Source organism: Homarus americanus, unplaced genomic scaffold (genome assembly GCF_018991925.1).
Source record: "Homarus americanus isolate GMGI-L3 unplaced genomic scaffold, GMGI_Hamer_2.0 scaffold34360, whole genome shotgun sequence".
Taxonomy (NCBI): Eukaryota; Metazoa; Arthropoda; class Malacostraca; order Decapoda; family Nephropidae; genus Homarus; species Homarus americanus.
Window position 1 is genome coordinate 1,984,153 of NW_024739403.1, and position 25,807 is coordinate 2,009,959.

The window sequence follows — 25,807 nt, forward strand, 5'->3', positions numbered from 1 at the left end:
ACACTGATGTACAGGTGTAGACTACTAACACTGAGGTACAGGTGTAGAGTGATAACACTGAGGTACAGGTGCAGAGTACTAACACTGAGGTACAGGTGTAGAGTACTAACACTGAGGTACAGGTGCAGAGTACTAACACTGAGGTACAGGTGTAGAGTACTAACACTGAGGTACAGGTGCAGAGTACTAACACTGAGGTACATGTGTAGAGTACTAACACTGAGGTACAGGTGTAGAGTACTAACACTGAGGTACAGGTGTAGAGTACTAACACTGATGTACAGGTGTAGAGTACTAACACTGAGGTACAGGTGCAGAGTACTAACACTGAGGTACAGGTGTAGAGTACTAACACTGAGGTACAGGTGTAGAGTACTAACACTGAGGTACAGGTGTGTAGACTACTAACACTGAGGTACAGGTAGAGTACTAACACTGAGGTACAGGTGTAGAGTAATTAACACTGAGGTACAGGTGTAGAGTACTAACACTGAGGTACAGGTGCAGAGTAATTAACACTGAGGTACAGGTGTAGAGTACTAACACTGAGGTACAGGTGCAGAGTAATTAACACTGAGAGGGGTACAGGTGTAGAGTACTACTAACACTGAGGCACAGGTGTAGAGTACTAACACTGAGGTATACAGGTGTAGAGTACTCAACACTGAGGTACAGGTGCAGAGTACTAACACTGAGGTACAGGTGTAGAGTACTAACACTGAGGTACAGGTGTAGAGTACTAACACTGAGGTACAGGTGTGTAGAGTACTAACACTGAGGTACAGGTAGAGTACTAACACTGAGGTACAGGCAGAGTACTAACACTGAGGTACAGGTGTAGAGTACTAACACTGAGGTACAGGTGCAGAGTACTAACACTGAGGCACAGGTGTAGAGTACTAACACTGAGGTACAGGTGTAGAGTACTAACACTGAGGCACAGGTGTAGAGTACTAACACTGAGGTACAGGTGTAGAGTACTAACACTGAGAGGTACAGGTGCAGAGTAATTAAATACTGAGGTACAGGTGTAGAGTACTAACACTGAGGTACAGGTGTAGAGTACTAACATCGAGGTACAGGTGTAGAGTACTAACACTGAGGTACAGGTGTAGAGTACTAACACTGAGGTACAGGTGTAGAGTACTAACACTGAGGTACAGGTGCAGAGTACTAACACTGAGGTACAGGTGTAGAGTACGAACACTGAGGTACAGGTGTAGAGTACTAACACTGAGGTACAGGTGTAGAGTACTAACACTGAGGTACAGGTGTGTAGAGTACTAACACTGAGGTACAGGTGTAGAGTACTAACACTGAGGTACAGGTGCAGAGTACTAACACTGAGGTACAGGTGTAGAGTACTAACACTGGAGGTACAGGTGTAGAGTACTAACACTGAGGTACAGGTGTAGACTACTAACACTGAGGTACACAGGTGTAGAGTAATTAACACTGAGGTACAGGTGTAGAGTACTAACACTGAGGTACAGGTGTAGAGTACTAACACTGGGAGGTACAGGTGAGTACTAACACTGAGGTACAGGTGTAGAGTACTAACACTGAGGTACAGGTGCAGAGTACTAACACTGAGGTACAGGTGTAGAGTACTAACACTGAGGTACAGGTGTAGAGTACTAACACTGGGAGGTACAGGTGTAGAGTACTAACACTGAGGTACAGGTGCAGAGTACTAACACTGAGGTACAGGTGTAGAGCATTAACACTGAGGTACAGGTGTAGAGTACTAACACTGAGGTACAGGTGTAGAGTACTAACACTGAGGTACAGGTGTAGAGTAATTAACACTGAGGTACAGGTGCAGAGTACTAACACTGAGGTACAGGTGCAGAGTATAACACTGAGGTACAGGTGGTGCCTAACACTGAGGTACAGGTGTAGAGTACTAACACCTGAGGTACAGGTGTAGAGTACTAACACTGAGGTACAGGTGTAGAGTACTAACACTGAGGCTGCGTGTAGAGTACTAACACTGAGGTACAGGTGCAGAGTACTAACACTGAGGTACAGGTGTAGAGTACTAACACTGAGGTACAGGTGTAGAGTACTAACACTGAGGTACAGGTGTAGAGTACTAACACTGAGGTACAGGTGTAGAGTACTAACACTGAGAGGTACAGGTGTAGAGTACTAACACTGAGGTACAGGTGTGCACAATTAACACTGAGGTGTACAGGTAGTAGAGTACTAACACTGAGGTACAGGTGCAGAGTACTAACACTGAGGTACAGGTGTAGAGTACTAACACTGAGGTACAGGTGCAGGAGTACTCAACACCTGAGGTACAGGTGTAGAGTAATTAACACTGAGGTACACAGGTGTAGAGTACTAACACTGAGGTACAGGTGTAGAGTAATTAACACTGAGGTACAGGTGCAGAGTACTAACACTGAGGTACAGGTGTAGAGTACTACAATACTGAGGTACAGGTGCAGAGTACTCAACACTGAGGTACAGGTGTAGAGTACTAACACTGAGGTACAGGTGTAGAGTACTAACACTGAGGTACAGGTGTAGAGTACTAACACTGATGTACAGGTGTAGACTACTAACACTGAGGTACAGGTGTAGAGTGATAACACTGAGGTACAGGTGCAGAGTACTAACACTGAGGTACAGGTGTAGAGTACTAACACTGAGGTACAGGTGCAGAGTACTAACACTGAGGTACAGGTGTAGAGTACTAACACTGAGGTACAGGTGCAGAGTACTAACACTGAGGTACATGTGTAGAGTACTAACACTGAGGTACAGGTGTAGAGTACTAACACTGAGGTACAGGTGTAGAGTACTAACACTGATGTACAGGTGTAGAGTACTAACACTGAGGTACAGGTGCAGAGTACTAACACTGAGGTACAGGTGTAGAGTACTAACACTGAGGTACAGGTGTAGAGTACTAACACTGAGGGGTACAGGTGTAGAGTACTAACACTGAGGGTACAGGTGTGGAGTACTAACACTGAGAGTACAGGTGTAAGAGATACTAACACTGAGGGTACAGTGTGGAGTACTAACACTGAGGTACAGGTGTAGAGTACTAACACTGAGGTACACTGAGGTACAGGTGTAGAGTAATTAACACTGAGTGGGTACAGGTGCAGAGTAATTAACACTGAGGTACAGGTGTAGAGTACTAACAACACTGAGGCACAGGTGTAGAGCACTAACACCGAGGCACAGGTGTAGGAGTAATTAACACTGAGGTACAGGCAGAGTAATTAACACTGAGGTACAGGTGTAGAGTACTAACACTGATGTACAGGTGTAGACTACTAACACTGAGGTACAGGTGTAGAGTACTAACACTGAGGTACAGGTGTAGAGTACTAACACTGAGGTACAGGTGTAGAGTACTAACACTGAGGTACAGGTGCAGAGTACTAACACTGAGGTACAGGTGCAGAGTACTAACACTGAGGTACAGGTGTAGAGTACTAACACTGATGTACAGGTGTAGAGTACTAACACTGAGGTACAGGTGCAGAGTACTAACACTGAGGTACAGGTGTAGAGTACTAACACTGAGGTACAGGTGTAGAGTACTAACACTGAGGTACAGGTGTAGAGTACTAACACTGAGGTACAGGTGTAGAGTACTAACACTGAGGTGCAGGTGTAGAGTACTAACACTGAGGTACAGGTGTAAAGTACTAACACTGAGGTACAGGTGCAGAGTACTAACACTGGGGTACAGGTGCAGAGTACTAACACTGAAGGTACAGGTGTAGAGTACTAGCACTGAGGTACAGGTGTAGAGTACTAACACTGAGAGTACAGGTGCAAATGCTAACACTGAGGTACATGTGTAGAGTACTAACACTGAGGCTACCAGGTGTGAGTACTAACACTGAGGTACAGGTGTAGAGTACTAACACTGAGGTACAGAGTGTAGAAATGCCTAACACTGAGAGTACAGGTGTAAATGCACTAACACTGAGAGTACAGAGTGTGAAATACTAACACTCCGGAGTGTGTTGATTCTACTGTCAATTGCCCTACCATTCAGTCAATCACCCTACCATTCCAGCCAATCACCCTACCATTCAGTCAATCACCCTACCATTCAGTCAATCCCGCCTACCATTCGTAATCACCCCTACCCATTCAGCCAATCACCTACCATTCCAGTCAATCACCCTACCATCCTACCATTCAGCAATCATCCAATCATCGTACTATTCAGCCAATCATCCCTACTATTCACCCAACCACCCCACCATTCACCCCAACCACCCCACCATTCACCCAACCACCCCACCATTCACCCCAACCACCCGCCATTCACCATACCCGCCATTCACCCAACCGCCCCACCATTCACCCAACCACCCCGCCATTCACCCAACCTCCCACCATTCACCCAACCGCCCCCACCATTCTTAACCACCCACCATTCACCCAACCACCCCACCATTCACCCAACCACCCCGCCATTCATCCAACCTCCCACCATTCACCCAGCCATACGCCATTCACCCAACCACCCCACCATTCACCCAACCACCCCGCCATTCACCCATTTCCACCATTCACCCAGCCGCCCACCATTCACACAGCCACCCGCCATTCACCCAGCCACCCCGCCGTTCACCCAACCACCGCCGTTCACCCCAGCCTCCCACCATTCACCCAACCTTACGCCATTCACCCAACCACCCCACCATTCACCCAACCACCTGCCATTCACCCAACCTCCCCACCATTCACCCAACCAGCCCACCATTCACCCAACCACCCACCATTCACCCAACCGCCCGCCATTCACCCAACCACCCACCATTCACCCAACCACTTACCATTCGCAACCACCCCCCGCCATTCACCCAACCACCGCCATTCACCCAACCTCCCCACCGTTCACCCAACCGCCCACCATTCACCCAACCACCCACACATTCACCCAACCACCCCGCCATTCACCCAACCGCACGCCATTCACCCCAACCCCCACCATTCACCCAACCACTTACCATTCACCCAACCACTTGCCATTCACCCCAACCTCCCCACCATTCACCCAGCCATACCATTCACCCAACCACCCCACCATTCACCCAACCACCCCCGCCATTCACCTTTGCCCCATTCACCCAACCACCCCACCCATTCACCCAACCGCCCACCATTCACCCAACCACCCCACCATTCCCTTAACCTCGCCGATGCCATGCACCATTCACCCCAACCACCCTGCCATTCACCCAACCTCCCACCATTCACCCAACCGCCCCACCATTCACCCAACCGCCCCGCCATTCACCCAACCACCCACCATTCACCCCAACCACCCGCCATTCACCCAACCACCCCACCATTCACCCAACCACCCCACCATTCACCCAACCGCCCCGCCATTCACCCAACCACCCCGCCATTCACCCAACCACCCCACCAACTAACCCTCGTCAGCCACCCACTGGTCGTGGTCGAGGATCCTCCCTAGGCGTCAGAACTGGAGAAGTTGTCCTCGTTGCCCCGAACACCTGGGCCCCCACCTCGCGTCTCTCCCGGCTCGTACACACTTTTTATCGCCTATAAAAAGGAGATTGGCGGAGATTTCGACAGTTCTATTATTTCCCTTCTATGCACAGGAGGTTTTATGCCCCGTGGGTTGCGGAGGGTGACGCTGCTGGTCCGTAACCCCATATTGCTCTTGGTGGGTCTCCTCCGAGTGGCGTAAACTTCCCCACAGCGGTGTCTTCTACGGCGCGTCGGCCCTCTCCCTCTTCCCTCCTCTTATATTTTGTGTTGTTTGTGTGGGCCGTGCCGTGTGTTGATTAATATCTTCTGTGATGTACGTTCCGTAGTGTGTGTGTGTGTGCGTGTGTGTGTGTGTGCGCGCGTGTGTGTGTGCGCGCGTCAGCGGGCGTGCGTAATGTACCAGGGCGCACCATAGCACCAACCACTTCACGGTAGCAGTCTAGATTCGCAAACTATAACTGAATAAAGTAGATAAAATCCCATTTGTCCAAGTTTCCTTAACTACTAATGATGCATTAAGTTAAGGTTTGTAACGGTTTAGGCAAAGTTTGATTTGTCCTACAAGCAGCAGCCTTTGCGTCCTCAGGTTTGGTCACTTGCACACCGTCGTCAGCAGTGTAGTCGGCCTAGTGAGGCCGCCAGACTGAGCAGATTGATACACCTCGGGGTCTCTCCTGTACATATTCCCTCGACTGCGACGTAACTAGAAGTTAGCACAGTAGAACTGTTGGCACAGGGCTACGCTACACACCAGTGTCTCGTCTCTACCGCTGATAACAGACTCTGGTGATTTTAGTTTGGTGTGACAAACAATATTAAAAAAAATACTACCACTTGTTGTAATTTTCCCTTATTAGAATAAGTAAAGCATGGCGAGTTATGTCGTCAGGGGCGGGCGTCTGACTCGCTCAGTTTATTGAGGAAGACTGACAAAGCAGGAAGTGTGTGTACGCTAACACTGTCTGTCCCCTCCGCTTTGGGCATTAAGACTGTATGGCCTTGGAAATGGGCGCGTAGGCGTGGGCGTGACGAGGCCAGACGTCGACTATGGGCGTGGGCAACACAACACCTCCAATCTGGTCTCACGCTTGGCCTCACACCTCCCTCCCTCACCACTAATGATGAGGCACTCGTGTTAGGCCGGGGTGTGAGGACACTACATGTACACATCTCTCTTCCACTGTAACAGATACATTTACATGTTTCTCTCGTGTATTGATACACTTGTGTACAGTCTTGATGTTCCTTGACCTATACCTTCATATTTTCCTTCAGACCAGGGTTAAAATGTGCATTGATTTTCTGTACTGTATGATAAACACGTGTATCTTCTGTCAGTCATACGCTGGTGGAGGTGAACATTTTTATCTGATATGGAAATAATACCTATCCACAATATGTATCTCAGTCGAAAGCTAATTATATTGTGGACACCTTCCTTCTCCCAATCACTGTCAACACTTTTACTCGGAATTCACTTTGCTCGCATTACACTGCTGCCCCGCACACTACAGCTCATCTACTCGCTACCTGCTCGACATTCACCCAACACACAAATCCTCAAAATTCCACAATAGATCTCGGGGAGCGACGAGCAGTTTTTGCTGATTAACTGAGGTCTCTTAGCTTCACATCCCTGGCGGGCGGAGGCTACAACAACACCCAACTGCTGTCGTTTAGTTTTACACCTTCAGGGTAAGCGTTACCCATTAATGGAAATGTCATTTAGAGACTGTACATCTTTTTATGAACTTTTTAAGTTAGCTCTAACAAACAGGTCGACTTCTCAGCCATGCATTAGTGATAAAAAATCGTCCTTGAAAGCCATAACTTATAACTAAATATGCACGTGAGTGGGCGGTACTACACTGTTAAGTATTAAAGGTTGTACTGTATGTAACCCTTGTTGTTAGTTGCTCCACACTCGAAAGATACATAAAAGTGATAACCATGAAATTAAAAATCGAGAAACAGGTTATTCCCGCTGTCGCTAATTGGTGTTAACAGAGAAGATATAAGACAAAAGTCATAGTGCCTTGAATTCATGGCCTTTTTTTAGTGGGAGAGTCGACGATGTTTACGTTCTCAAGTGGTAAATCTTAAAAAATAAGCTCAAACTGTGTGTCCTGATGTACCTGCAGTTGTTATATGTGAATTGTGTTCAACAGGTTTTGACCCAATTATACTCAACACGTCAACGACAAGGGTCTTTATTGTCCTGCACAAACCAAAGTCGCTCCTATGAGCGATTACAATATATATATTGGAAGTGGCTCTTATTAATTGGCAAGATTTTGTATGTACCAGAGGATGTTAGTCCGATTATTTCATTATCTCTTTATCTTTGTTTTAAGTCAGTAAGTGTTGCAGTATTTAAATTTTTATTTCTTCCAAATCCTCTTATTCCCACCGTAACAGCGGGATGTTCATGATTAGTCTGTTAAACAATGGCCGTAAACGATATGTGTAGTAACAGATGCTTTTCTTGTGTTTCAGAAGAGACCCCAAGGCGTCGGCGTCGTCGTGGCCCGGCGTCGCCCGTGAGCGGCGGCCTCTCTGTAGCCGGAGCTGAGCCTCTCAAAACTCCTGACGTGGTGCGTCATGTGGTGTCGCGCCTCACGCCCCCAACCAGCCCGCCCACCCATCCGCCCGCCCAGCCCTCGCCGCCGCCCACACGCCGCCACCCGTCCCCACAGCCCACTGCCCCAGCCCATACTTTCCAGCCCATCCAGCCAGCCCTACCCCACGACACAACACACTCGGCGCCCTCCACTCTCGACTCACGCTCAAGGTTTGCACAAGAAGGTGAGTCTCGGTCCACTGAAACTCGCCGAGTGAACAGCTCTCTCGGGGAACGCTCCGAGACTGAAGAAGGGACGGTGCGGAAGGTGCCGCCCAAACTAGCACCGCTGCGGAAACCTGAAATCCCTGATGTACTGCGGCCTAAAGATACGACTGGACTAGCTTCCCCAGGGGTGGTCAACACTCCCCCTAACTCCAGGCCATCATCTGTGGTGCTCGAGAAGCCACCACTAGCCCCTGAAGGACTGAGACCCGCTAATATTCGTTCATCTCTCAGGAAGCCTAACGATACTGGCACATGTTTTATGGCAGCTCGTCGGGAGAAGCGTGACGAAACGAAACCCGAGAACATCTTCCGAGAACTTCAACAACGACCCAGGAAGGGAGATAGACTCTCAAAATCAGACATGAATTTGAAAATTGAGTCCAGTTACTCTGGGAAGCAGAGTGATCCATTAACCCCTGGAGGTTCAGATCTTGAGGCTTCTGGAGCCTCTTCTTCACCAACAGCGTCAACACCTGGCGCCACCATCAACTCTGAAGAAGTTATGAGTAGTCGCTTGGAGGCGCTCACAGCTCGAGCAAGAGAGACCATGGAGCGGGTGGACCGTCTTGCTGATGACAGTCCACCACCACCTCCAGAGTCCAGCCCACCCGAGGACAGTGCTGACAGTGTAGTTCACGAGTGTGAGGAATATCTTACCGTGAATGCTAACCGGAAAGACTCCAGCGGTAGTGTTCGGCCTCGAGATATTAGTATAGCTGATACACGCAGTGACAGGCTACAGGCTCCAACTGCCATGAAGGGTGTTATTTCAGACACGGGTCAGAAAAACTGGGTCGGGGGCTCTGAAGGACGTGGTAAAGAAAGTAAGCGGTTGGCTATGGAAAAAGAAATGAACAGAGATGTTAAACGTGATGTTAGCCAAGTAGCAGTGCAAGAAAAAGTTACTGCTGCCTCCGCTGTACCTTCAGGGCCCCCGGATCATGGTGCCTTTAACAATGACAGTGCAAATCCTCCTCCTGAAGAAGTAGTACATGGTCTTCAGCATGAAGGATATGAAGATGAAGATCTTTGTTCTCCCGACTCATCACAAATAAGAAGTCCTGAACATCATAGTAACAAACGTGGTTCAAGACGTTGTTCGCTAGATGAAGATTCTCCACGAACTAACTCTCCCGATCCACAGTCTATACTCAAGCACCGCTCTTCCCGTGAGGATGTTACAATCGATCGTCCTACGACACCAGAACCACATAGCATACTAAAACGTAAAACGAGTTCCCGCACATCAAGTATAGATACGGTAGAAGGCGAGCCAAGGCCTATCCTAAAAAAGAAGAGTAGCATAGAAGAGCTTGATCACTTTGAACCAAGACCTATATTGAAGAAAAAATCGTCCACCGATGACGAGCTTGACGATAGACCTCGCTCAATCCTTAAGGGTGGACGCAGTAGAGAGGACCTTGATCGTGCAGAAGGTGTCATATCACCAAACCCTATCCTCAAAAGGTCACCTCGTTGTGATAGTGAAGGAGAAGGGGAGTTACGACCAATTTTAAAGAGGCGGGACACAACTGATGGTGTAAGACTCAGACTTCATGTGTCTGATGGGGAAGATGTGGATGGTGAAGTGCCTAGTGTGAGAGTAAGAAGTGACTCTGCCCCTGAGGCTGTGATACGTATAAGAGGGCGCTCTCCTCCTGCACCATCCGCTACTCCCTCGCATGGAATTTTAAAGAAACGTGGAGCACATTCACCGGGCCGTTTTGATCAGATGGACAGTGAACTGGGAGCCATCCTGCGTTCTCGTAGATCATTAGGTCCTGATGAAAAAGACATGGAGAACGATGCATCAAATCGGCCTGTTAGTCCATCCCTTGGGGCACTGATAAAGAAAGAAGAATCATCTGTCAGATCAAGTGAGCGGCCACTGAGTGTAGCTGAGAGAGTTGCTGGCATGGAAGCAGCACGACAGGAACCTCTTCCCCCACAACGCTCCCCGACTCCTACCCGAAGCCCTGGCGCTAGGCCCAAGGTTATGCCGTCCTTCCTTGACCGTTCTCCGACACCCACTGACAAGGAGAGGTAGGGTGACAAGTAGTAATGTTAGATTAGTTCAGTATTACAATTTTAATTAACAGCATAAGAAACTAATGTATTGAGTATTTGTAACTTTTCTTTAAATTAAAAGTACTGTACAGTCTCTGTACGTCTCAAATATCTACTTTCTGATGTTTAACTCTTAGGATTATTTTTTCAAAGGATGTTTGCATCTTAGCATCAATAATTGTTAGCAGTTTATTATGGCTTTTGTTGAAATTGTTTCTTATAATTAAGAACAGCTTATCTCTTGTTTCCCATATTACAGTAATATAAATATGAAGTAAAAAAAAATGTCCTTGTTATGTCCTTGTTCACAACTTAAAACCCCTTTCTCATATTGAGGATTACTGGAAAGTCAGGTTCCTCTGTACAGTATCTTGTATTTTTTATACTCAGTGATAAATAGGCTGTATAGAGATAAGATTCAGCCTTTTTTTTAAGACAGAATTCAAGATACTGTTGAGATTGTTTGGTACGTACACAATCACTGTTGTATCCCCAGAAAAGTTGTACAAATTCTTAAATTCAAGAAGAACAATGAAGATGTGCTATTCACTTATTTTGTTACAGTAATATGTATTCAGAGACGTTTTTTTTATTTGTTTTTTCAGGGATACTCGAAGAAACAGTGCCTTTGGCCTGGTAGCGGATTCCTCACCTGCTGACAGTGTAGAAGCCATTAATGAAGCATTTTTGGACCGTCCAGTAGTTGAAGCTTTCAACTGTGCCATGTCTCCTGGCTGTGACATCACCCCAGACACCCCTTCTTCAGTATCACAAAAAGCTGCCTTCTTTGCACAAGTAAGAACATACGTTTCCATGCGGTCCTACTAATTACCCAAATGTACCCAAATGTAGCCAAATATAGCCGCAATGAAGTCAAATAATGGTCCTAGATGAATAAATCGGACTGCCAATCACTTCTCGACTAGTATTTGGTGTCAGAAAGTAAAAAAAAATTGGTAAACTTAATTTAATCTGAGTTAATAGATCGCGTGCATGTACCGACGGAGCGAGGAATTACCCTAATGTACCCAAATGTAGCTGCAATGAAGACAAATGATGGTCGTACAAGGGTAATTCGGGTTGTGAATCACTTCTCGATTATTATTTGGTGTCATAAAGTAAAAAAAAAATTGGTAAACTTAATTTAATCTGAGTTGTGTTGTGTTAGGTTAGGTTAGATTAGGTTAGGTTAGGTTAGGTACATGCACTTGATCTATTAACTCAGATTAAATTAAGTTTACCAATTTTTTGTGACTTCGTGATACCAAATACTAGTCGAGGTTAGGTTAGGTTAGGTTAGGTACATGCACTCGATCTATTAACTCAGATTAAATTAAGTTTACCAATTTTTTGTGACTTTGTGACACCAAATACTAGTCGAGAAGTGATTGGCAGTCCGATTTATTCATCTAGGACCATTATTTGACTTCATTCCGGCTATATTTGGGTACATTTGGGTACATTTGGGTAATTAGTCGGACCCTTTCCATGTGTTTTTAATTTACATCTCATGACTTTTTACACTTCATTCAATGCCAAATGCACTTCCAATAACACCCATAACCTGTGCAGGTTATGGAATGGATGTTACAGTTCTGTTCTGTACTGCTTACTGTATATGATATTGAAACTTACACCTATTTGAAATTTACACCATGAAGGTTGTATTTGATGATGCTTAGAATTGTTACATTTGTGTAGGGGTACAGTACCTGAGTTACTGGTAATACTACCAATATATAACTAAGAGGCTTAGTTTGCAGTATCGTATATCTACACTGCCTCTAATGAGCCATCTGACCAGTGGGACTTACTTTCACACTTATGTACATATTTCATATAAATCTCAGCTCATAAAATATACCCTGGTACAGTATCTCATTGATTAAATATTTGCTTACTATATACGATTAGTTTATTGAATGAAATGGTTGTACAGTATTATTACTGTAATACTGTACAGTATAGTCTCGATTTACGCGGATTTCCTTTACGCGGTTGGTCATTTACGCGGCACCTGGCCAGACCGGCAATTATTAGTTACGCGGTACATTCCATCATTTATGTGGGAAGCGGCGCGGGCAGGGTGCGCACTAGGTCGCCCAGTCAACAAAACATTACTGAGTTCTTCACCCGCCACCCACCACAGCCAGACCAAGTCAGTGATAGTGAGGATATGGACTTTGAGGGGTTTGACAAAGAGGCCCTGCAAGCCTCTGTGGTGGATAGTGATACATTTGATACAAGTGATACAGGTGAGGGCCAATAATCTGCCCTCTGCCTCGGAACCAACCCCCCATTCCCGTGTACCCAGCCATCTCTTCTACTAACGTGAGTGTTAAAAAACCTAATATTATTGATATTTCTCTTAAATATTAATTGTGTGCATACCATCATAAAATTAAGATGTTCTTTTTACTACAACGTACGTATTGTGTCGGAAAAAGGGTAGTCTGGGGGTCGGCCCAGTCTCTATTTCAATTAATCCCATATGTTCTGTTATTTCGTTTACACGTTTCTCGTTTTACGTGGACCTCCACAGGTTTGATTGACCGCGTAAACCGAGACTATACTGTATATACATAACAATAATGTAGTCAAGACAGACAACCACGAACGAGACATTTCATAATTTTAGTCTTTATGGATTGCCTGAAAATTAGCCCTTGAGTCCTCGCCTGAAGAGTCCCCCCCCCTCCCTCCCCCCAAACTTAGCCACCCTGAAACTATCTGGGGGTTCATCTTCAGGTCATCCACCAAGGCTAAAAATACGAAATTCCTCACTTGTGATCTCAGTATTGGTCATAACTACATCTCTGATACAATGGCTAATGAGTATATTGGCTGTGTTTTTTGTGCCAGTTTTCAAGGTTTAGGATGTAAATTTTATATTAGTGTGTGAGAAGCCATAGTATAAAAAAGAATACAGTAATATTATTGTTGGTTTCATTTCATGTTTATGGCCTCTAGTTAAACTAACTTTACTTGATTAAAATATATCAGTGCACATAAGAGGAAACAGTATAATGAGATATTGACATTGAAACCTCAGTACTGTAATTGAATTGAAGATGAATTTACCCCCCCCCCGCCACACACACACATGCATGTATAGTACACATGCACATACTGCATATACAGTGTACAGTATAGTACATTACAGGTACTGTACATTGTATTAATATGTGGGTTAATGATTCAATTCACATTAACACAATGAACAAATGCAGAACTTTATTTTACAAGCTCTTTTCACATAAATGTTGTTTCCACATGAAAAATTCATCAGCCAATGTCTTGACATCATTTTCTTGGCAGACCCTAACAGTTACAACATATGGCATTACGTACATATGAAAATGTCTGCTTTCAAGAAGTCTTCCGAAAAAGTATTTCAAGATAACATATGTACTGTACATAACAAATGCTGAACTGTGTACAGTACTGCTCGTATATACAGTATACAGTAGTAAGGCAATTGTGTAAATTCCCTAATCATATTATTCAAAGGCTGGTGTTAATTCACTTTATAGTAAAGCAATTCGTGCTCTGTTTTATTGCTGGTTTGATCCCAGTGAACCTGATGAAGGTAGCATGGAATGAAAAATAATGGTCTTGATTGTTTTTCACAGTCCAACACTGTATGTCCATTACCGGTATGTGAACTTGAAGACTGTAGAAATAGAGAATTCACTATACAGTGCTGTATGTTTACTTTTGTAACTTTGATTCTCTTATTGGACTTAAAATGGAATTTAAAATTCATGGAATATTTTCAGTTGGAGCGTGAACAGAAGAGTGTGCCTGACAGTGCTCCTGCTGTTCCCAGTCGTAGTGCTCGTTTCACCAGCAGAAGAGACCGGGGAACCAGGTACATAAATATAAATATTTTTTCTTTTGAATATAGTTCTATTAACTCCTTAATATTCTTCTAAATTTTTAATATCAAATAAAAAAAGTGTAGATCTGATGATATTTTGTCTAGTTTTTAAATATACAGGTACTGCATGTATATCAATACTTACGTAGAAACTTCTAAAAACAATAGTCAATGTGCTGAGATGTTTCACATTAGAAATAATAAGATTTATGTCATTTTCCTAGATTTGAGCAGATAGCGAACTTCTTTGAAATGTAAGAAAACTGGTATTTTTTTGCGTAATTGTAGATCTTGTGAAGTCCTGTAATATTCATTGCAGCGCTATTCTTTCTATTGGCACTTAGTAGGTTAAAATTTTAGAAATCCTCTTTATTCACTCAAGTAAAGTATCTATTAGAGTATAGTACACTGCAATAAAACATGATGCTTATCATTAAGAATAAAACAACTACAGTAATAGATTGTGATGGTCTTCTGTCACTGCCATAGCACTAAGCTTTCACATACAGTTCATTAGTTCTTGCACTAGTTACAATGTATCTTCAATCATTTTAAACCAGTGCACTGTAATGCTTGTTTACATTCCAAAATTAAATGCATTTACACTCAGTAAAAAAGTATCTTTACAATTCTTGTAGGAAACAAAATGACACCACGAATGAAGGTTTTTGATAAAGGCTCATGAGGCATATTGTCATTCACCAATGAACTAATTTTATGTTTTGAATGAAATAACTAAATTAGGCCTACCATAATAGGTAGGAAATGTCTCACAATCATGCCTACCGACACTAGCGAGACAACAGGATTGTTCAGTTACAATTCATCGGACCCCTCCTGAAAGATACTTTTTTTTTACCGAGTGTACATAACAATAATCGGTCCTGAATCACAAAGTCAACTTAATGCTATTAGGGTTTGTAATTTCCCATGTACATTCTAATAATTGCTGTACTGAACGTCATAAATGAATTGTAGATTTAGATAGGACCAACTTACATGAACAAACAGTAATGTTATACAGTATTGCATTATTAAAATGTTTACCCTTTAAGAACTTTACTGATTTACAACTTCTTTCATAAAGTTTTTGTTAACAGTGAATTAATGAATATATTTTTGCAATGTATTTTTGATATTGTTATTGTGTGTGGCAGGCATGCAACACAGCCTGTAACAGATGATGAGGTGAGCCAAGCTGCAAGGCTGGCTGATGCTTCAGATTCTGCTTCAGCCTCTCATGATTCAGATTCAGCCCCACCACGTAGAGGCTCACGTGAGTACTGTATTCCAGAAACATGCTTACAGCTTGATGTGTTGGAAAGAAAGGTGACAGCTTCACTTGTTAATGATAATAAAGATTAATGCAAATACAGTACAGTACAGTATTAACAAAAAGGAGGAAAGAAATAAAGGAGGTGTCACTCTTTCACACCAGCCCATGTGCTCTATTTGCAAATGATCACAGATGATCACTGAAAAGCTTGATATTTGATTGCATGTGCATGTGTTATCCTAGGCTGCCAGGCGACCACTAGCCACTGTGCTAAGCTGTGGCCTCTAACACCAGCAGTGATGTCATGAGTTACTGGCAAAATGAAGCTCTTGTCCTATGCTGATACCAATGTTTGCTCTATGGCACATAATCCCATTCTAAACATGTATAATGAACATCCTGGACAATCAACACAATCTGGAATAATATATTTGACTTTGTACAATACTGTACTTAAATTCTTTCCAGTTCAAAAGACTTTAGCCACAATAACAAAACGTGAAAAAACAAAAACATAATTGATTCAAAACATTGCATGCTCATTTGGTTTGGTATGATTTTGGACACAAGCTCATATATTTTACAGATTTAGATGTAATTTAACATTAGACAAATAAAATTACAAGAATATGGATCAAACTTAAATATATATGCAGAAAACACTTTTACCCTTAACTTTAGAGAATGGCTTTACCATCAATGTGGTTCATTTAGTCATCCAAAACTAGCAACTGTTAAGTGAGAATGAATCGTGTTGCTGAAAAGCCTTGTCTCTACCTAACCCATCCTTGAGGTTAACTTGCCTAACCCCATATCCCTTGACCTGCCCTGGCCCAATTTGAACTCCTGTGTTCCACTAACCAGTGCCATGGAAGAGTGGCACACAAGGAGAGACTAGTAGCAGTCAAAACAGCACAGACAAGAGTAGCAGCAGTAAAAGTGTGGGTGCCCGTGTGGCCCTCTGGACAAAGAGACTGGATGACGAGCGTAGAGCAGTTCCACCTCTTGATGGTGCCCAGGGCATACGACGTCGTTCCCGTTCTGCACGCTTCAAGACACAGCCGGTGACACTGGAGGAGGTGGCCCATGCACATGCCCTTAACAGCCAGGCCGTCAGCACCCCCACAGGAACCCCTGAGGAACAGGAACTAGGTACTAACAAGCACCCACCCCCACCCCCAACTGGACAGAATGGTGGCTTCTTGTATACATTCTACCAGTACTCTATTTTGAAACTGCTCTTGAATAGTATAACTTAAACCTGAACTTTTCTCCTGTTTCCACTAGTATAAGCTTAAATAGTTTTCTTTTTAACATTAGACTCAAGTGCAGTTTCAGAATCAAGTATACAGTGGCATGTTGCATATGTTGAGCATTATTGTGCATGGTAATAGTAGTTAACAATTTATATATGGACTTGACTTAACAATTATACTTCTTCTTAATTTGCTATTGACATTTTCTACAGGACAATTTTTCCTTTTTCGTAATGATGCATCTTTTATGGAGTGCATGACTGTAGCTTGTATTTAGGAAGTTATATTGATTCCAGTTCTTTGTCACATTAAAATCAACATTCACTGTTTTTTTTTATATAATTTGAATCCTGTATTTTGTTTTTATCTTTTGTGGTTCTAAAGTCAATCTAATTTATTATACAGTAGTATACTGTACTATTACCAGGAATGACTACAGTATACCAGTACACTTAAATTGGGGTATAATTTATTATAGAAATCTCATTAGATGTTACACTGCAGCCAAAACAGTTACACAACTCTCATATAAGACATTGACTCCATTGTACAGTACACACGTTCATCGTTCAGTTAAGTCATGCACCGTGTTTATGACTACAATACTACACTAGAACTTTTTCATCATTGTACATATTAATCCCTCAAAATAGGATTCTCTTCAAGTAAAATTTCTATAAAATTGTAAAAGTATTTATTTATATTTATATGCTGTATATAGCACACTATATATACAGTACCTGTATTATCATTTCTAAAAAGAGAGAAGTTGATTACTAACACATTTTACAGAATTGAACACCTGTATATACGTATACGTTAATTGTACCGTGAATGTTGTCCAATATACTGTAACTATTAGAATTTTGTTCTGTATTGTCTATTACAGTTTTTATTCCCAGTCAAAATCTGCTATAGGGAGAGTCCCCATTATTCACAGAGGTTTCGTACTTAAGAGTTGGGATGAATACTGAAACAACTAACAGGAATATTTCCAGTAAGAATTAATGGAATAGGTGGGGGGGGGGGAACATTTCTATTTATCAGTGATAAAAAATAATTTCATAAGGTTAGGTTAAATGTTCTAATTTGTTGCCACTGTATTCTATAACTGCCATACACAGAATAAACAAGTACAGTACCTTTAATTACTTTTGAAAACTGTAGTTTTTTACACTATAAAGTTCTATGTTTTCTGCCCTCATACTTAAGCTCACTCCTTAGACTTAGCATATACTTTGGACCCATGATGGATAAAGGGGAAACAAATAATGGAAATCCCCTGTACAGCACTGTACATCTTAGTCATTCATGATACTGTACTAGTACAGGGTAGTCATAGTAAAGTACAGCATTGCTTTTGGAATATAATTTTTTTTAAAGAAAACTATAAACATACAGTCTCGCATAAAGATTATTCCCAAAAAGTTAGATAAAATTGCAGTGAAAATTACTGAACCAGTGGTAGGTCTTCGTCATTGCTTCCCTCCTCCCCCCTTTTATTTTGCTCATAATTGAAAAACAGTAGTGCTGTATACTGACCCTTCATGTCATTATCAATGTCCTTCATCACAAACTGATTCCCAGTAGAGAAAGATTATACTGTATGTTGGAAGTGGGAAGAATTGTTCTTTTACATGAAATAATTAAAAATCTCTTTGAACTTCATAGTTTACAAAATTCTGCACTCAGTTGTTTGTCTTCATAGTTTACTAAATTTTTCAGTCAGTTAATATACAGTACAGTATAAGTAAGTGCCCTATAAATCTTTTTCTGAAATATTGCAGGACAGTCCAGAAAAAAAAACACATCCACAACATATGTACTACAGTACACTAGTACTTTTATTTTTCTAGTTCCTCTTCCACATTTTTCTTTCTGATAATTCCTTAGTGTTTAGTAATATTACTTTCAGTCTTTCTTTATATTTATTTACACTAACTTAATTTAGACAAAGAGTTTTTAGTCATTCTCTATATATATCAATACCACATAACTGTTACGTCTTTTTCCTTTCTCAGTCTTTCCCTTCACAATACCTGTACCTCTGTCTCTCATGTTGCTAACTCTGTCCACTGTATGAACTTTGTATCCCTCCTTTAGAAAAACTTTGTCAGCCCACATTATGCTGTTTCATACTTACCGCATGTGCCATCAGCATAAAATAAGTCGCCATTCTACTGCTGATGGCATTAATTTATAGATCACATGAAGATTACCCCCAAACTAGTTTCACCTGAATGCTAACCTAACCTAACCTTATCTAACATAATATAACCTAACCCCCCTCAGGTAGCATTATGGTGTTTATCCAACAGACTAAATAAGCTGGGGTAGGGGTGCTTATCTTCAATTGGTTTTTTCCCCAAAGCCCCTTTCTTGCTACATTATGGGGTGGCAAGAACTAAAAATAAATGCACTCTTTCTTCATTTACTGTCTTTCATTCTTTCCAACTGTTGTAACATCTTTGTTCTCCATCTTCAACAAGGCCCCAAGATATCTACAGTATCTGATTTATACCCATCTTTTTGCACAACTTCACTTATCGTGCATCTGTCCATCTCCTGTGTGTTCCACTCTCCTTCATACTACAGTACAATATCTGTCTTATTAATTTTTTCCTGACCTTTGGCAGTAAGCTTGTCTTCTAAAATTATTTCTGATGTTTCAGTTTTCATTCTACTCTACTTGCTGGGGTTGTATGAATCCAAGCACCTAACACCCAGGACAAGCACATTTCTGCCAGTGGACAAGTGTCCAACATCAAAATTTAAGTTTCAGACATGTACAAATTTTGAACAAGTTTATTGCAATCAATCATGTTTTTAGTTTCAAAATGCATATTACGCTATATATTTCCTTGTTAATATGATCTATAACTTAATATTTAAATTGGATTACCATAGTTCTGACTTAAATGTTTGATATGAAATATCTTAGAACAAGTGTAATAGTATTTTTCCAGGTACATTTACCTTGGACAAATGTACACGTGTTAAAAAAAAAAGTATCCCAACCCTTGCTGTACTGTACTTTACTTTCTGGAACTCAGGATGAAGTATTTTGAGATACAATATTACCTGGGTATGATGAGGTGCTGGTATGCCTGCCCTCCTTAACAGAAACTTCTTTATGTTGGAGGTACAGTACCAGTCATTTTGTGGGTTTCCTGGGATATATCATTTCTATGTCTGCCTTTCATTTCATTTAGATGATTGTTGGAGAAGGAATTGGCCATAACACTGATATACATGTACCACTTCGGTTTTGATTGTGTGAAAAAAAAAAGTCGAATCCTATGAATCCCAGGTACTGAGACCTTCATTCATGCTTCAAGATCCTGTAACTGAAGAAGAATATGCATGGATATCCATAAGGGTATGGCTATGAATTACCATAAATTGACATGGCCAAATGGCAGAGGAGAAATACCAATTAATCTCTAATTATTTCAATCAGCCCTTTTGCAATACTGTACTGTACTGTAGTCAAATTTATATCAAGTATATAAGCTGGGAAAGATTTTAAAGAATTGTCAAGAACGGGAGTGTAAATACTGTACTGTAATGTTACCCAGTAGGCAAACTAGAAATTGGATTGAGAAAGCTTTTTTCTGGATCTGATTCAAAATTGGAAATGAAACGTGATTCTTACACTAGAAAGAAAATTATGGTGAATATCGTTCTCATAATAATAAGACTAATAAAAATACTGTGCTTCTGTGACGAAAGAAACAGTGATTGGACAACATTCATGTTTAAAGAGTAGTTTTGATAAGAATTTCAAAGGTCATGTTCTTACTTTTGATTACTAAATATTTCTGGTGTGTTTGCTGTATGAGTCTATCAGTTAATTTTTCCTAATAGTACACACATTTACTGTACACACAGTGGTGTGCATGTCCACAGACATACACAACACACAAAATAAACAAATTTTGATTTTTTTTGCTATAATTTTCAACTTTACAGTATTGTATTGTGTCATTTTTGAGTCGTCTTTGTCAGAGTTTTGCATTACAATAATTGAGCTCTAAGAAGTAGACAACAACAGGGAAATATTTACATTCTGTTCAACTTACCGGCTCTCATTCTTTGGCCCGGTGCTAATATGTCCTTTAAAATCAGCGAGTGGTTTCCGTGCTGCTCGTGATGCTGTGTTAAGGAATGCTGCAGAGGTGATGCAGGGTCTGACTCCTGGCTCTTCACCAAGACGACGTCCTGGGAGTAGAAAGACTTCACTCAATGAGCCTGATGAGGAATATTCTTCAGATCCAGTACGAGGTATGTACAGTATACAGTACTGTATATATGTTTTAAGATTTTGTGTTAGATGTCATCAGTCTTTTACGGGAATTATATCCAGTTTTCGCTTACTGGTAAGAGCTTTGGTTGTGTAGTGTAGATTCTGTGTGTGAGAGCCTTTCTGCATACTTATGTGCTTATTTTTTTTTGGCGAATGGAATTTAGCTTTTGTGATCTCCAGGCTGCAGTTATGATATGGAAAAGCAAAAAAAAAAGAAGTTTTTCTTTAACTGTGGTACTGTATGTATAACTCTGGATCTCTCATTATATTATACTGTATGTTCATAGTTGTTTATCAAACCATTCTAAAATGTGTGGTTGAGCATTACTGTACATTCAAACACACTGCTCTCTTCATTGGGAGCCAATGATAAAGATGGTCTGTTCTGTGTACAGTACCATATTACACCGATTGTTAGTCCAAATTGGAGGAAGCTATCAAAGATCACAAAAAAGGTACTGCATAACATTGGAAGTAGGATAGTTGTAGTCAGAATTTGAACAAGTGGAGAAGAATATTCCTGCCCAAACTGAGATGATTTTACAATATGTCTGTAAATGTGAGTTGGCAATAGAAAGGGTATCCAGCCATGAAACCTGTTTCAAATTTGCTTGATGGCAACTAAGACACCAGAGCAGTGTCTTTCCCCTGGTCTTTGCTGCTGGGTTGGTTCTAGGCATCGGGATCGCTAATGCACCAGTACCTGTGTTTGTGGTGATGAGCTGTGGTTTGATACCCATCTCCAAACATTACTTGAATATGACAGTACAGCCCATAGTCCTAAGTAAACCTGTTACACACAAGCCATCCACACGCTGTACTGTACCTACAAAATAAAATGGAAGCGAAGTGGAGCAACCTGACAATAGCTGGGTTTACAGTTGGAAGTCTGAATGTTGGCACTTTACAAGGAAGAGTGGGTGAGGTTGTTGAGATATTGAGCCATTGAAAGGTGGATATCTGCATTATACAGGAAATTAGGCAGAAAGGAGAATCAACACTGTTGGTTATAATACTGGTAAGAATTAAAGGGAGTGATTTTGGATCAGGTGTTAAAAACTGAATGCAAGAATTTTGGTTTTGAAGCAACCGGTAGGCAAGAATCTGGCAGTATCTGTTGTATCTGGATGTGCCTTACAAGTTGGGCTAAGTAAGGAAGAAAAGGACAAGTATCAGAGCTTGTTGAAAGGGAAATTGGGTGGTGACTTGCATGGCTATGTCGGTGAACACATCAGGATATGAAGATGTGCATGGTGGAAAAGGTTTTAGAATAAGGAATACTGAAGGTAAAAGAATACTGTAGTACTGTTCTTGAGTTTGGGGATGCATTGAATAAAGTTTTATGCAACACATTGTTTAAGAAGAAGGTAAGTGGGCTGATCACTTGTGAGTAAAATATCCATACAGTATTGATAACACACTTGTCAGGAAATCTGTCAGGAAGCTTGTTAGGAATGTAAGGTGATAGCCAGGGAAGAATGTGCCTAGCAGCTTAGACTGCTTGTTGTTGACTTGTTGCTATTAAAAGAGAAAAATTAGGTGTTTGTTTTCTGAAGGAGATCATGAAAATTCAAGGAACCGAATGTAATGGAACGATACTACAGTATACTGAGCTGAGGAGAGTGGAAACAGTCATTGACAGTGTGAAGGGTAGTGTATCGAGTTGCTGAGCCACATTAAATGATAGTCTGTTAAATGGTGTTGACAGGGTCTGTGGCTGGATGAAAGCAAAGCATGCATTAACATGTTCATGGAATGATGAATTGGATAGATTGATAAAGGAGAAAAGAAGATTGTATGTGGCATAGATATGTGGTGATAAATAAGAGTTCAGTATCTAGAGGCCAAGCACAGGGATAGAAGTGATATTTACAATACAGTACTAAGAAGCATGAATAGGATACATTGGTGGATAAGTTGAGTAGTTCTGATGCTAGGGGTGAAGTATACAGAATACAGTCAAGATAAATAATGAGTAGAAACAAGGACGTGGTTGTTGGTAATGAGGAAATTAAAGATACTTGGAGAAAATATTACAAATGTCTGCTGAATTGGGAATTTGAGTGGAATAGTTAACCAGTACAAGGTCTATGCCCAAGGATTCAAAGTGAATTGGTGAAGAAAATTATTGACTAAATGAAGGCTGCTGGTAGCTTTGGAATAGTTGCAGAAAAGTTGAAAACATCAGTCGATGGTGGCTTGACAGTGGTAAGTGAATTGACTCGTGCAATTATGATTCAGTGAATGGTATTATTCCAGCTGACTGGCAGAAGAGTGATTGTGAATACAGTACTGCACAGGACTGACAAGAATAAAAGTGATGCCCTTGAATGTGGAAACTACAGAGGCCTAAAGCTGTTTGGTCAGGTTATGATAGTTGTGGAAAGAGTGATTGAGAAATTGATAAGATGGAGATAGGACATTAATCAAATACAGTTTGGGTTCACGCTAGGTAGGGGGCTACCGTGGTAATAATTCGACAGGGACCCACATGGGGTAGTATATACAATAGTGACAAAAAGAAAGTTAAGGGTTGAGGAGTGCCATACCGGTATTCAAATGGTTATGGCATTGTATGAGGACACAAACATCAACCACAGCCAGTATCATGCTATTTATAAAATTATGGGCCTGCTATTATTCATCCATTTATTTGTGATGTACTGTAGTCATAGCGCGTGGTAAACATTTATTACGTTTTAATGAATAAAAAAAACCTCGGGTACAGGATAAATTAGAAGGTATTATTATTTATGTATATAATGCCGTCACCGTGATAGTTGATAAAGAATAATTATTGCCATAGTAAAAAAAAAAGTGGCAGAAAATATTATGTCCACCGTACTGGTAAATGATGAGTCATGGTAGACACCTTCCCTACATGACAGTACAGTACCATTGTTAACGCGACCCTCTTGTTAAGTCAGAACTTTATTATAAAAGCTTTACATATATTAATCTTTACGTTGTTTCGTGAAAGGAAAATTAAGCGTATAAAACGGCACACACACACACATCCATGGGAAGGTATTGATAAGGAATTTTATGAAGCGAGTTGTGTGGAACAATAATGAGATGACTCGCCCTGTTCATTCACTAGTAGCAGTGGTGTTGGCCTACAAAGTCGCTGGTCAAACTGGTTGAACTTAATTCCGGCTCGCACTAAAGTCATGTTGCTGACGCTTTCGTTCATTAATGCGTTGAATTTACATAGTAATAGTGCGGGCCCTTACTCCTACGACCATAAACTCATTTTTGTTGAAGCAGAGAAACATTATCGTATGTTCAGGTTCTCTGTATATTTTTGTTGTTGTATTATCTTTGCCTCTCCCGAAACTATGGATGAGAGTTCCTAAGAGACTTAACAGTAATATAGACATTCGTGGAAAACGTTAAGTAGTGTCGGGGTGTAATCTGAGGGTCAGCCGGATAGCGTGACCAAGGCGGCGGGAAGGGCGGGGTAGCGTGGCAACTTCCACATACACACACATGCACTGACACACACATATACCCACACACACACACACACATGCGAGAGTCAGCGCTGGCAGTGGTTCTTTAACCTCCCAAGCTGACACCGGTGCCTCAGCCGTTGCTGCCATACGGCTGCCAGTGGAGCGTCAGAGGTGGTTGGTGGTGGTGAGCGTGTGGTGGTGCTGGAGAGGATAGGATGGTACACAGTGACAATCCTTGTCAGTTTACTGTGGCACTGCCATTATTAGTGAGTGTTGTTGACACACCGTAAAAACTTTGCAAGTATTGTTGGTTTATATCCTATTGTTATTTAACTTTGGATAAATACGTTAAAATTTGTTAAGTGTTCTGTGTCGTGACAGACTCAGTTATCAAGATTTTTTGTGCGTTTCCCAAAATTTATCTACCTGCGTTGATACCATGCCTGAATAGGGTAAATCTTAATACAATGGCACTATTTTGCGACGCTTTAATGAACACTTGCATACCACCACGACGCACTGTGTAAGACTAGGTACAAACCTCTCGTTGTCACTGCTCTTACTATTGTCTTGTATTATATTACGCTCATACCCGACACACTAACGATGAGTATTAAACGGCTCCGCTATTTAAAGGTGACTGGAACCCTTAAAGTCTGAATTTGGCTGATATATACAATTAAAATTAGCTAACTAACCAATCTCGTTATTATCATTTATTCATATAATTTAATAGTGTGGGTCTTGTAGCACGTAACTTGAGATATTCTTTGTTCTTCACCTGACACTAAGGCTTGTTCCAGCATTTGTTTTATACCAGGACGAACACGACTTTCACCTTGTCACTTGAATAAATATTGGTCTTATAGTCCGACAAAATATATCAACTCACGAAATAGATGCTTTAAGTCGTATACAAAAAGAAAAATCACGTGTGAGAGCTTAAGCTTAATTAATGGAATCGGCTGGAGGCTTCACGGGTTGTCACGTTACCTTGTTTATCCTGACGTAGAATTAAAAACACTGTTCCATTAATGCACCAGTAAAACACCCAATATTTTTAACTCTTTATCTAGGATAACATGGAATACATTTTATCAAGTGTATAGACATTATCCCTCACATTCGGAAGAAGTCATACGGTTCTTCCCATATGTGAGCAATGGTGTGATGGTCTCACTAAGATGGCGACCAAAGTAACGTCGACATTACGC

At 41.5% G+C, this 25,807-nt stretch overlaps 1 protein-coding gene across 5 annotated transcripts in view; it reads left to right on the forward strand.

Annotated features, from left to right (window-relative positions):
* Positions 1-8,001: 8,001 nt before the first annotated feature.
* The window catches only part of LOC121874707 (serine/arginine repetitive matrix protein 2-like), a gene marked incomplete at its 5' end in the record, with an annotated part of 128,066 nt that continues 110,260 nt past the window's right edge, over positions 8,002-25,807 (forward strand). For 4 of the 5 annotated variants that reach the window (XM_042378963.1, XM_042378964.1, XM_042378966.1 and 1 more), the window contains 6 exon segments: positions 8,002-10,396; positions 11,026-11,215; positions 14,200-14,291; positions 15,458-15,576; positions 16,441-16,728; positions 20,961-21,116. In XM_042378963.1, the coding sequence (XP_042234897.1) occupies positions 8,002-10,396; positions 11,026-11,215; positions 14,200-14,291; positions 15,458-15,576; positions 16,441-16,728; positions 20,961-21,116 (3,240 nt within the window). 5 annotated transcript variants of the gene reach the window in all.